Source organism: Oncorhynchus mykiss, chromosome 12, assembly GCF_057628025.1.
Source record: "Oncorhynchus mykiss isolate SJ-2025 chromosome 12, ASM5762802v1, whole genome shotgun sequence".
Lineage (NCBI taxonomy): Eukaryota > Metazoa > Chordata > Actinopteri > Salmoniformes > Salmonidae > Oncorhynchus > Oncorhynchus mykiss.
Genome location: NC_143033.1, coordinates 50264848 through 50277718, shown reverse-complemented (window position 1 = coordinate 50277718; position 12871 = coordinate 50264848). Strand labels below are relative to the sequence as shown.

Below are 12871 nucleotides of genomic sequence, written 5' to 3'. Positions count from 1 at the left end.
AGACAACCATGCATTACGCGAAGCTGACACAATTGTCCATGATTGAGTCTTTGGATGAAAAGATTGAGATAAATCTGTCCAGTTTGAGTATTGGTTGCAGCTCGTTCCAGTCGCTAGCTGCAGCCGAACTGAAAAGAGGAATGCCCATGTGTGTGCTTTGGGGACCTTTAACAGAATGTGACTGGCAGAACGGGTGTTGTATGTGGAGGATGAGGGCTGCAGTAGATATCTCAGATAGGGGGGAGTGAGGTCTAAGAAGGTTTTATAAATAAGCATCAACCAGTGGGTCTTGCAACAGGTATACAGAGATGTCCTGTTTACAGAGGAGTAAAGTGCAGTGATGTGTCCTATAAGTAGGATTGGTGCCAAATCTGATGGCCGAATGGTAAAGAACATGTAGCCGCTCGAGAGCACCTTTACCTGCCGATCTATAAATGACATCTCCGTAATCTAGGATGGTCATCTGAATCAGGGTTAGTTTGGCAGCTAGGGTGAAAGAGGAGCGATTACGATAGAGGAAACCAAGTCTAGATTTAACTTTAGCCTGCAGCTTTGATACGTGCTGAGAGAAAGACAGTGTACCGTCTACTCATACTCCCAAGTACTTATATGAGGTGACTTCCTCAAGCTCTAAACCCTCAGAGGTAGTAATCACACCTGTTGGGGGAGGGGCATTCTTCTTACCAAACCACATATGACCTTTGTTTTGGAGGTGTTTTATTTATATAGTTTACTATGTCAGTATACTGTATCTTTATTGTAAATGTTTTAGTGCCAAACTGGTGGTAGTTGTGAAAAAAGTCAATAGTTGGAAGAGTTGCAGAGTTAATATAAAATAATGCCATTGTTGATTAGAAAATGTTTTCATTAATTAGACTATTTTCTCTTAAACTGTATGGTCTATCCACTAGAACTCAGGGACAATATGGACACATAAGAAATGAATACTATATATTAATACAGTTTTTAAAAGTTATTTAAGTATACATTGCCAAAGTTACCATAGATTGACATAGATTACCTATTTACTTTTGTAAATTACCGGTAGCTTTGCAACGCTAAGTATACTTCAGTGGGCTGAACCGAGTAGGGTGAAATTGCCCCTAGACGCTGATCTTGGATCAGGTTGCATCCACCCCACTAATGGTTAAGGTTAGGATTGGGGGAGGGGAAGCTGATCCTAAATCTGTACCTCGGGGAAATGTCACCCCAGAGCTAACCTTGCTACGGTGCTAAACCATGCTACGTGGACTGTGTCTCAGTGCTATGATTGTGGTAACAATATGGAACGAGTACAAACATGCCCTGTGGTCAAAGTTTCAGATCTGATGGCTATCAACCGTTGTTGTTGTTTTTTTGCGTTGGTTGTCTGTTGGCAGTAACCCATATGCCAAGATACAGTGCCCTAATGTTAGATTCTTCTCTGTAAATTAAAAGCCATCATAAAGTGTCATTTTACTTAATCATTTTTTTCAGTTATTCTTCACTTTTGATAGCCTACAGTCCCACAAAATTGAGCATGTCAATTTTCAAGTTTTTAAAGATATATTGCTTTTAGTCTCCTGATGTCCAAAATTAAGCAAGAGCATTAATAGGCCTCATGATGATGTGTTTTGCCCATCAATCTGGTTTTGCAACATTTTTTAAAAAATTTTATTATTATTTTTTAAAATTATTATAATTTTTTTTAACTAGGCAAGTCAGTTAAGAACAAATTCTTATTTTCAATGACGGCCTAGGAACAGTGGGTTAACTGCCTGTTCAGGGGCAGAACGACAGATTTGTACCTTGTCAGCTCGGTTACTAGTCCAACGCTCTAACCACTAGGCTACCCTGCCGCCCCTAACATCATGAGACTTTCCAGGAGGTAAACATAGACCTGCTATTAGGATATCTAGGAGGCAAATATGTTGAAAATAATTATATTTTGATACCAAATGAGAAATATACGCTAACAAACTGCTGTATTTTCTGTGTGTAGTTGGTGACTAAAATAATCATCAATACAACTGTACAGTTAGGTATTGACAGTGTATAATCTGTACATTCGGTAAGAATCCCAATAAAATGATGTACAGTGCCTTGCGAAAGTATTCGGCCCCCTTGAACTTTGCGACCTTTTGCCACATTTCAGGCTTCAAACATAAAGATATAAAACTGTATTTTTTTGTGAAGAATCAACAACAAGTGGGACACAATCATGAAGTGGAACGACATTTATTGGATATTTCAAACTTTTTTAACAAATCAAAAACTGAAAAATTGGGCGTGCAAAATTATTCAGCCCCTTTACTTTCAGTGCAGCAAACTCTCTCCAGAAGTTCAGTGAGGATCTCTGAATGATCCAATGTTGACCTAAATGACTAATGATGATAAATACAATCCACCTGTGTGTAATCAAGTCTCCATATAAATGCACCTGCACTGTGATAGTCTCAGAGGTCCGTTAAAAGCGCAGAGAGCATCATGAAGAACAAGGAACACACCAGGCAGGTCCGAGATACTGTTGTGAAGAAGTTTAAAGCCGGATTTGGATACAAAAAGATTTCCCAAGCTTTAAACATCCCAAGGAGCACTGTGCAAGCGATAATATTGAAATGGAAGGAGTATCAGACCACTGCAAATCTACCAAGACCTGGCCGTCCCTCTAAACTTTCAGCTCATACAAGGAGAAGACTGATCAGAGATGCAGCCAAGAGGCCCATGATCACTCTGGATGAACTGCAGAGATCTACAGCTGAGGTGGGAGACTCTGTCCATAGGACAACAATCAGTCGTATATTGCACAAATCTGGCCTTTATGGAAGAGTGGCAAGAAGAAAGCCATTTCTTAAAGATATCCATAAAAAGTGTTGTTTAAAGTTTGCCACAAGCCACCTGGGAGACACACCAAACATGTGGAAGACGGTGCTCTGGTCAGATGAAACCAAAATTGAACTTTTTGGCAACAATGCAAAACGTTATGTTTGGCGTAAAAGCAACACAGCTGAACACACCATCCCCACTGTCAAACATGGTGGTGGCAGCATCATGGTTTGGGCCTGCTTTTCTTCAGCAGGGACAGGGAAGATGGTTAAAATTGATGGGAAGATGGATGGAGCCAAATACAGGACCATTCTGGAAGAAAACCTGATGGAGTCTGCAAAAGACCTGAGACTGGGACCGAGATTTGTCTTCCAACAAGACAATGACCCAAAACATAAAGCAAAATCTACAATGGAAGGGTTCAAAAATAAACATATCCAGGTGTTAGAATGGCCAAGTCAAAGTCCAGACCTGAATCCAATCGAGAATCTGTGGAAAGAACTGAAAACTGCTGTTCACAAATGCTCTCCATCCAACCTCAATGAGCTCGAGCTGTTTTGCAAGGAGGAATGGGAAAAAATGTCAGTCTCTCGATGTGCAAAACTGATAGAGACATACCCCAAGCGACTTACAGCTGTAATCGCAGCAAAAGGTGGCGCTACAAAGTATTAACTTAAGGGGGCTGAATAATTTTGCACGCCCAATTTTTCAGTTTTTGATTTGTTAAAAAAGTTTGAAATATCCAATAAATGTTGTTCCACTTCATGATTGTGTCCCACTTGTTGTTGATTCTTCACAAAAAAATTTATATCTTTATGTTTGAAGCCTGAAATGTGGCAAAAGGTCGCAAAGTTCAAGGGGGCCGAATACTTTTGCAAGGCACTGTATTTTTCATTTTCAAACCCCATGCAACCAAAGGTTAATCATTTCAGACCAAACGGTTAACCATTGCATGAGTTTTTAAAATGACAAATATCATTTTGCAGTCTTCCTGCAACCATATTTTAACTGAAAATGCCTAGCCTTCTAGTCATTTTTAAAAGCTTTCAAGTCAGCTGGGTCTTTGTTGGCTCCTTGTACATATGGCACAGAACCTTCTGCGCTACAACCTCTTAATACTGATCCTGCCATACACTATAGATAGTGCCATATGGCGTATTGCTAAACTCATTAAAAAAAGAAACGTCCTCTCACTGTCAACTGCGTTTATTTTCAGCAAACTTAACGTGTAAATATTTGTATGAACATAACAAGATTCAACAACTGAGAAATAAACTGAACAACTTCCACAGACATGTTGCTAACAGAAATGGAATAATGTGTCCCTGAACAAAGGGGGATGATTAAAATCAAAAGTAACAGTCAGTATCTGGTGTGGCCACCAGCTGCATTAAGTACTGCAGCGCATCTCCTCCTCATGGACTGCACCAGATTTGCCAGTTCATACTGTGAGATGTTACCCCACTCTTCCACCAAGGCACTTGCAAGTTCCTGGACATTTCTGGGGGGAATGGCACTAGCCCTCACCACATGAGGGAGGAGGATATCATCCCTGTAACGCACAGCGTTGAGATTGCCTGCAATGACAACAAGCTCAGTCCGATGATGCTGTGACACACCGCCCCAGACCATGACAGATCCTCCACCTCCAAATCGATCCCGCTCCAGAGTACAGACCTCGGTGTAACACTCATTCCTTCGACAATAAACGCGAATCCGACCATCACCCCTGGTGAGACAAAACTGCGACTCGTCTGTGAAGAGCACTTTTTGCCAGTCCTGTCTGGTTCAGCGACGTTGGGTTTGTGCCCATAGGCGACGTTGTTGCCGGTGATGTCTGGTGAGGATCTGCCTCACAACAGGCCTACAAGCCCTCAGTCCAGCCTCTCTCAGCCTATTGCAGACAGTCTCTGAGCACTGATGGAGGGAATGTGTGTTCCTGGTGTAACTCGGGCAGTTGTTGGTGCCATCCTGTACCTGTCCCGCAGATGTGATGTTTGGATGTACCGATCCTGTGCGGGTGTTGTTATATTTGGTGTGCCGCTGCGAGGATGATCAGCTGTCCGTCCCGTCTCCCTGTAGCGCTGTCTTAGGCGTCTCACAGTACGGACATGGCAATTTATTGCCCTGGCCACATCTGCAGTCCTCATGCCTCCTTGCAGCATGCCTAAGGCACGTTCATGCAGATGAGCAGGGACCCCGGGGATCTTTCTTTTGGTGTTTTTCAGAGTCAGTAGAAAGGCCTCTCCTAAGTTTTCATAACTGTGACCTTAATTGCCTACCGTCTGTAAGCTGTTAGTGTCTTAACGACTGTTCCACAGGTTCATGTTCATTCATTGTTTATGGTTCATTGAACAAGCATGGGAAACCGTGTTCAAACCCTTTACAATGAAGATCTGTGAAGTTATTTGGATTTTTACGAATTGTCTTTGAATGACAGGGTCCTGAAAAAGGGACTTTTCTTTTTTTGTTGAGTTTATTTATGTAGCTATAGTTATTAACACATATGATGTAAAAGTCATCACAGTTTTTGCTCTGTACTGAAAGTGATCCATCTTGGGAACGTGACTGCTGACATGCACAATTGTTTGGGATTGCATTAACAGTGGACCGATGAACAACATGCTCAAGGATTGTTTTTGAGTGAACTATCCCTTTAACTATGTGTCCGTTTCAGTGTTTTGAAGAACTATGGCAAGCATATTTTTGAATGCACACTCACTGCTGTCAATGGTAGCTCAGGATGACTCATGTTGAAAGGGAGGAACAGCTTAGCTCAGCTCTGCTCTTTCTGGATAATGTCTCAATGATTTGGAGAGATTCTGGCAGCTTGAACATGTAGGCCTACACACTATAAAAAGTCAAGGTAAATGGGTAACACTTCACATTACCTCGCCCTAATGTCCATATAGTTATTCCATAACTACTTTGGTAACCAAAATATTGTTGCACTTGCAGTGTTTCTTCGTCGAGGTCCTAGGGACACTAAGGGGTGCACATTTTTATTTTTGCCCTAGAGCACTAACACACCTTATTCAAATCAAAACCTTGAGGATTAGTTGAATGATGTGTGTGAATGCTAGGGCAAAAACAACAATTTGCGACCCTTTGGGTCCCAAGGACCAGGATTGAGTTACACCGAGTTAGGCGGTAGCTTCACAACTCGCCAAATTCTCACTCAAAAGTAGTTGTGGTGCAATAGTGTGGTGGTTACATGTACTACCAATACATTGCAATCCTGTGTAACTGCATGGTAGTATATGTGTTATATACGTCACATGGTATCTTTACAACTTCAAGTAAAGTATGCCCGCTTATGGGCCAACCCCACATTTTCATATCCCTGCATCTGCATAGGTCTACAGGGGATTGAATGAAATGCCATTCGACCCTAAATATGAATAGAATGGCACACAGAATCACAGAATACATTGAGAGCTAATGAGATTTCTGGGTAACACTTTACATTACAGTGCCGTTATTACTGTGTAACTACTCGTGTAATTAAAGTGTAATAAGTATTGTAATTACTCATTAAACCCTAACCCTTACTTAGGCACTAACTCTAACCCTAAGTAACTCTTAAGTACAGTTTAAGTTCAGTGTAATAATGAGTAATTACAATTACAGGAAATTACACAGTAATTAGGGCACTGTAATGGAAAGTGTAACCAATTTGTGTTACATATGGTCATGGAAATGCAACAGAGTGGTATTAGGCCTAGTTGTTTTCCCCCATGACCATCTGTCCAGTACTCTACATCCCATTTTGGGCGACAGACAGGAGCGATAGTGACACACACCTGCCCCTGTGTTTGCAGCTAAGTTCATCAGCTCTCTATGTTCATCTGAAGTGGCCATGTTGGCACAGAGTAACCGGGCACTGCCCTTGGCTTCCCACATGTGTCCCTCTCCTGTGTTTGGGTGTTTGTGTGTGTGAGAGTGGGCATCCCAGTTCTTTTACGTTCACTGTTTCCTTTCTACTCTGTATAAAGTTTAACTGAAGTGTTGTTTGCAAAAAAAACTTGAGACACCGTACAATTTCAAGTCCTCTCAGCGTACAGATTGAAAGATATCATCAGCTCACGAAAAACACAACTATAAAAAACACGTACATTCCTTTGAGAAGAGGTCATTTATGATGTTATGATAATGTTGCCATAATATAATCGTTTGCAGTTTATGCCACTTGGCAGAAGCTTTTATCAAAGCAATAGTCATGTATGTGATCCCCCCCCCCCCGGAATTGAACCCAGGACGCTTGGAATTACCGAGCTTACCAACTGAGCCGCTTCTTAATAACGTATAGAATGAAGATGCATAGAGGACATTTTATGTTACTGTGCCGACATTAAGGAATGGCACTGCCAGTTTCCACTTTTCAGTGGGCACTGCTATGGTACGTTAGGCACAGACACTAAGTGCCCGTGTGGGATGACGTCTGCTGATTGCCCTGTCTGAATAGTTCTATTCAATTACAGGGTGCAGTGAGATAAGTGTGCCGGTTCAATGAAACTGTGCCAACGCAAGGTATAATGGCATCTTAAAATGGAATCTACACTAGTGTAATACATTCACACACAATGTCTCTCATGCTCACACATTTATCTCTGGATACAGATACATACATTACAGTATGGATACGTATAAATGATATAGAGAAAATAAAGGCTACACAGTCACATTAAGAGAAATCCTATACAGCCTTGTTTACAAGTTGGAACACTGGAATGTGAGATGTAATCTACACCTCCATTTGGCTGACACACATCCTCATTATTTAGTTAAATTATTTTCAATTTGAGTGCCATTAAATCTATAGCCTACACTTTTTCATTCTTAACTTCTAACATGAGTGGGACGGGTGTGGCTTCATGACAATGACCACACCAGCAACTTCCCACCGATTTGACCGTTCTAACGCAGTTACCCCTCCAAAACACAAGCTATGCGGGGGGAATGCATTAGTTTGAGAATGTAATTACCTTTTCAGATTAGCGTGTCAACCCGAACTGTACTGGGTCTGATATTTCCTTTTAATTGGACTTTCCAGTACGGTTCCAGCAACTATGGTGGATGTATAACTTAGCTTGACTCAGTAGTGTGAAAAGGGAAAAAGAGAAACTGAGGAAAGATCGAGGGAGTGATAAAAGAGGAAATAGGACAGTGGATTAGACAGTCGGCCACAGTGCTTAGTGTCTAATCATAAAGAGAGATTATTAGCACAGGATGTGGGGTAATTGGAGAGTTTGAGGCATCAGATTGTTCCTCTGCATAGGAACGTGTGGAAAGGTGCTTCAAAATATGACTGCAGCTTAAATCAGGGAAATCTGATATGTGTAACTAGCTTATTGCAGATGAATATATATATTGGGATAGTTCTCTCTGGCCTATTGCTTTTGATGTTATTTGCACAGGGTGAGGGGCAGGGCGGTATACCATTAGGTTTATAGCATACATTTGACATTATATCCAGAGAAACTTACAGGAACAATTAAGGTTAAGGGCTTTGCTCAAGGGCACAATGGCAGATTTTTCACCTAGTCGGCTCTGGGATTCAAACCAGCAACCTTTTTGGTTATTGGCCTAACGCCCTTAACCGCTAGGCTACCTGCCGCCCTATACATAGGCTTCTCCCTCATCTCTTAAAAATGTTGCCTTCAGTTTCCATTTTCCTGCCTTGAGGCCCTTATCAAAGATTGCTGGTGCATTGCAGCTGACATGATCCACCTATAATGCTGTTCCCTCAGTCGTAGATATCTCATCTATTGTTTTGGGTCATCACGTACTGGGATTTTTGTATGCTGAGCCTGCCGAATGTTGTGAATTGCTTATTTAGGTTACATCCCAAATGACACCATATTCCCTCCATAGAGCACTGCTTTTGACCAGAGCACTATGGGCACTGGTTAATAGTAGTGCACTAAGGAATAGAATGTCATTTGGGATGGAATCTGAGTGTATCCATTCAATGTTGCTGCGGTACATGGGAACTTGATTATCATGTTTGTCCTTTTGACCCGTCATTTTCCAGCCATTACCGTCTGCCAAAACTGTGTGTGTGTGGTGGGTCTAATTGTTGAAGAGCATGGTGGCGTTCGTCACCCTGTCTATTTGTTCCTATCACAGCTACACTGGCTGGTGTGTTTGTCTTGAGTTTCACACGCGTGTTTGTGTGTGGCGAGCTTCTTCCCGAGGTGACTGGAGCTTTTGGATGAGTGTTTACTTTTGAGCAGGATGAAGTTACCCAGACTCTGATCTAAGGCCTTTTTTGCATCCCTCCCCTAACCACACGGTTAGGATTTAGGGAGGGTAAGCTGATCCTAGATATGTTCCCATATGAAAAACTTTACCCTGAACATTTTGACTTTTGCTCTTCTCTTGGTTTCCCCCTTGTGGTCAAAGCTGGATTGCTCTCTCTTGTCCACAGAACAGGCCGGCTGCGGTGCAGGGGTCCCCACACACTGGCCAGCCCCCGGCATGCATGAACCCCGACATGATGAACGCTCCCTGGGTGAGAGAGGGGACTTTACACTGTCCCTCGAGCCCCATCTTCATGCCATCCTTCTCCTCATGCTTGGGGCAGGGCACTGCCCATCCATGCCACTCTCATGCCCGCTTTCCACTCTTGTGCTGTACACAGAGAGGACTTCACTGCTTTCATATCATAAGGGACTCAGGCCTTGGGGGTATTGCCCCTTTTCACTCTATCATGGATAAAATAGGTTAAGGGACACACAGTATTAGCTTGATGGAAATATAGGTATTTATTTGATTTGTTTTGTGGGCATATATATGTTTTAACATTTTAGGGTTATGTGGGCATATAGTGATGAGTTATCTTAGCAGGCTTATAATAGACAGCTTTGCCTTGTCTTTCTCTAGGTATGAATATAGAAAATGTTACATCCAAAAAGCAAAAGTCATTTGTCAAACACCTCATGCGAGAAATCAGCTAAATTAGTAGTCCACTGTATCCCAAGGCAAGTTCAAAGGATCCGTTAAACAAGACACTGCTTCAGTAATTTCATTTGAGTGTATTTTCAAATAAAAAATCATGCCTCGTAAACAACAGGTGTAGAGCTGCTAAATTGTAATTATTCGCTCCTATGGCCTATTTATTGCCTACCTCCTCATGCCTTTTGCACACACTGTATATATTTTTTTCTACTCTGTCATTTACTTGTTTATGGTGTTATTGACTTGTTTTATTGTTTATTCCATGTGTAACTCTGTGTTGTTGTCTGTGTCACACTGCTTTGCTTTATCTTGGCCAGGTCGCAGTTGTAAATGAGAAGCTATTGGTGAACTATTTAACTAACTATTTAGCAGTTTTAAGGCTTGGCGGTAGAACCGGTTCAGGGTCTTGTTGGTTCCAGACCATCAGTACCTCTTGCCGTGTGGTAGCAGAGAGAACAGTCTTTGACTTGGGCCTTCCTCTGACACCGCCTGGTATAGAGGTCCTGGGTGGCAGGGAGTTCAGCCCCAGGGATGTACTGGGCCGTACTCACTACCCTCTGTAGCGCCTTGTGGTCAGATGTCAAGCAGTTGCCTTACCAAGCGGTGATGCAGCCAGTCAAGATGCTGTCAGTGGTGCAGCTGTAGAACCTTTGAGGATCCGAGGGCCCATAACAAATCTTTTCAGCCTCCTGAGAGGGAAGAGGCATTGTCGTGCCCTCTTCACAACTGTATTGATGTTTGTGGACCATGATACAGTGCCTTGCAAAAGTATTCTGCCCCCTTGAACTTTGCGACCTTTTGCCACATTTCAGGCTTCAAACATAAAGATATAAAACTGTATTTTTTTGTGAAGAATCAACAACAAGTGGGACACAATCATGAAGTGGAACGACATTTATTGGATATTTCAAACTTTTTTAACAAATCAAAAACTGAAAAATTGGGCGTGCAAAATTAGTGATGATTGTGTCCCACTTGTTGTTGATTCTTCACAAAATAATACAGTTTTATATCTTTATGTTTGAAGCCTGAAATGTGGCAAAAGGTCGCAAAGTTCAAGGGGGCCGAATACTTTCGCAAGGCACTGTAGATCCTTACTGATATGGACACAGAGAACTTGAAGCTCTCGACCCGCTCCACTACAGCCTCGTTGATGTGAATGGGGGTGTGCTCGGCCCTCCGTTTTCTGTAGTCCACGATCAGCTTCTTTGTCTTGCTGACGTTGAAAGAGAGGTTGTTGTCCTGGTACAACACTGCCAGTTCTCTGACCTCTTTATAGGCTGTCTCATCGTCGTCTGTGATCAGGCCTACCACCGCGGTGTCGTCTGAAAATGTAATGATGTTGTTTGAGTCTTGCAGTCATGGGTGAACAGGGAGTACAAGAGGGGACTAGACACACAACCCTGAGGGGCCCCTGTGTTGAGGGTCAGCATAGCGGATGTGTTGTTTAATTCCCTCACCACCTGGGGGATGGCCCATCTGGAAGTCCAGGATCCAGCTGTAGAGAGGTGTTTAGTCCCAGGGACCTTAGGTTTGTGATGAGCATGGAGGGCACTATTGTGTTGAAAGCTGAGTTGTAGTCAAAGAACAGCATTCTCACATAGGTGTTCCTTTTGTCCAGGTGAGAAAGGGCGGTGTGGAGTGCGATTGAGATTGCGTCATCTGTGGAATTGTTGAGGCGGTATGCGAATTGGAATGGGTCCAGGGTGTCTGGGATGATGCTGTTGATGTGAGCCATGACCAGGCTTTCAAAGCATTTCATGGCTACAGATGTGAGTGCTACAGGTCGATAGTCATTTAGAAACCTTACCTTCGTGTTCTTGGGCAAAGGGCTATGGTGGTCTGATTGAAACATGTAGTTATTACAGACTGGGCCAAAGAGCGGTTGAAAATGACAGTGAAGACACTCGTCAGCTGGTCAGCGCATGCTCTAAGTACGCTTCCTGGTAATCCTTCTGGCCCTGCGGCCTTGTGAATGTTAACCTGTTTAAAGGTCTTACATCGGCTATGGAGAACGTGATCATAGAGTCGTCCGGAATAGCTGGTGCTCTCATGCATGGTTCAGTGTTGCTTGCCTCGAAGCGAACATAGAAGCTATTTAGCATGTCTGGTAAACCTGCATCACTGGGCAGCTCAGCGTCTGGGTTTCCCTTTGTAATCCAAGATAGTTTTCAAACCCTGCCTCATCCGACAAGTGTCCAAGCTGGTGTGGTAGAATTCGATCTAAGCCCTGTATTGATGATTTTCCTGTTTGATGGTTCGTCAGAGGATGTAACTGGATTTCTTATAATCGTCTGGATTGGTGTCCCGCTCCTTGAAAGCAGCAGCTCTAGCCTTTAGTTCGGTACAGATTTTGCCTGTAATCCATGGCTTCTAGTTGGGATATGTACGTATGGTCACTGTGGGGACGACATTGTAGATGCACTTATTAATGAAGCAGGAGACTGATGTGGTAAACTTCTCAATGCCATCAGATGAATCCCGGAACATAGAAAAAACAGCTAGATATACTGTGCCTTCGGAAAGTATTCCGACACCTTGACTTTTTCCACATTTTGTTACTTTACAGCCTTATAAAATAATAATAATAATAAAAAAACACACAATACCCCATAATGACAAAGCGAAAAAAAAACAGGTTTTTAGAAATGTTTGCAAATATATATATATACAGTGCCTTGCGAAAGTATTCGGCCCCCTTGAACTTTGCGACCTTTTGCCACATTTCAGGCTTCAAACATAAAGATCTAAAACTGTATTTTTTTGTGAAGAATCAACAACAAGTGGGACACAATCATGAAGTGGAACGACATTTATTGGATATTTCAAACTTTTTTAACAAATCAAAAACTGAAAAATTGGGCGTGCAAAATTATTCAGCCAACTTTACTTTCATTGCAGCAAACTCTCTCCAGAAGTTCAGTGAGGATCTCTGAATGATCCAATGTTGACCTAAATGACTAATGATGATAAATACAATCCACCTGTGTGTAATCAAGTCTCCGTATAAATGCACCTGCACTGTGATAGTCTCAGAGGTCCGTTAAAAGCGCAGAGAGCATCATGAAGAACAAGGAACACACCAGGCAGGTCCGAGATACTGTTG

The 12871-nt window shown here is 42.4% G+C and overlaps 1 protein-coding gene across 24 annotated transcripts in view; it reads left to right on the top strand.

Moving 5' to 3' along the window:
- The window catches only part of dlg2 (discs large MAGUK scaffold protein 2), a 242131-nt gene that overhangs the window by 61101 nt on the left and 168159 nt on the right, over positions 1 to 12871 (top strand). For 16 of the 24 annotated variants that reach the window (XR_016485103.1, XM_090192669.1, XM_090192663.1 and 13 more), the window contains exon 2: positions 9236 to 9319. The exons of the other annotated variants lie outside the window; for them this stretch is intronic. Coding sequence is in view for 15 of the 16 variants with exons in the window: in XM_090192669.1 (XP_090048795.1) it covers positions 9236 to 9319 (84 nt within the window). In the remaining variant the exon portion in view is untranslated. The remainder of the gene's footprint in view (positions 1 to 9235; positions 9320 to 12871) is intronic. 24 annotated transcript variants of the gene reach the window in all.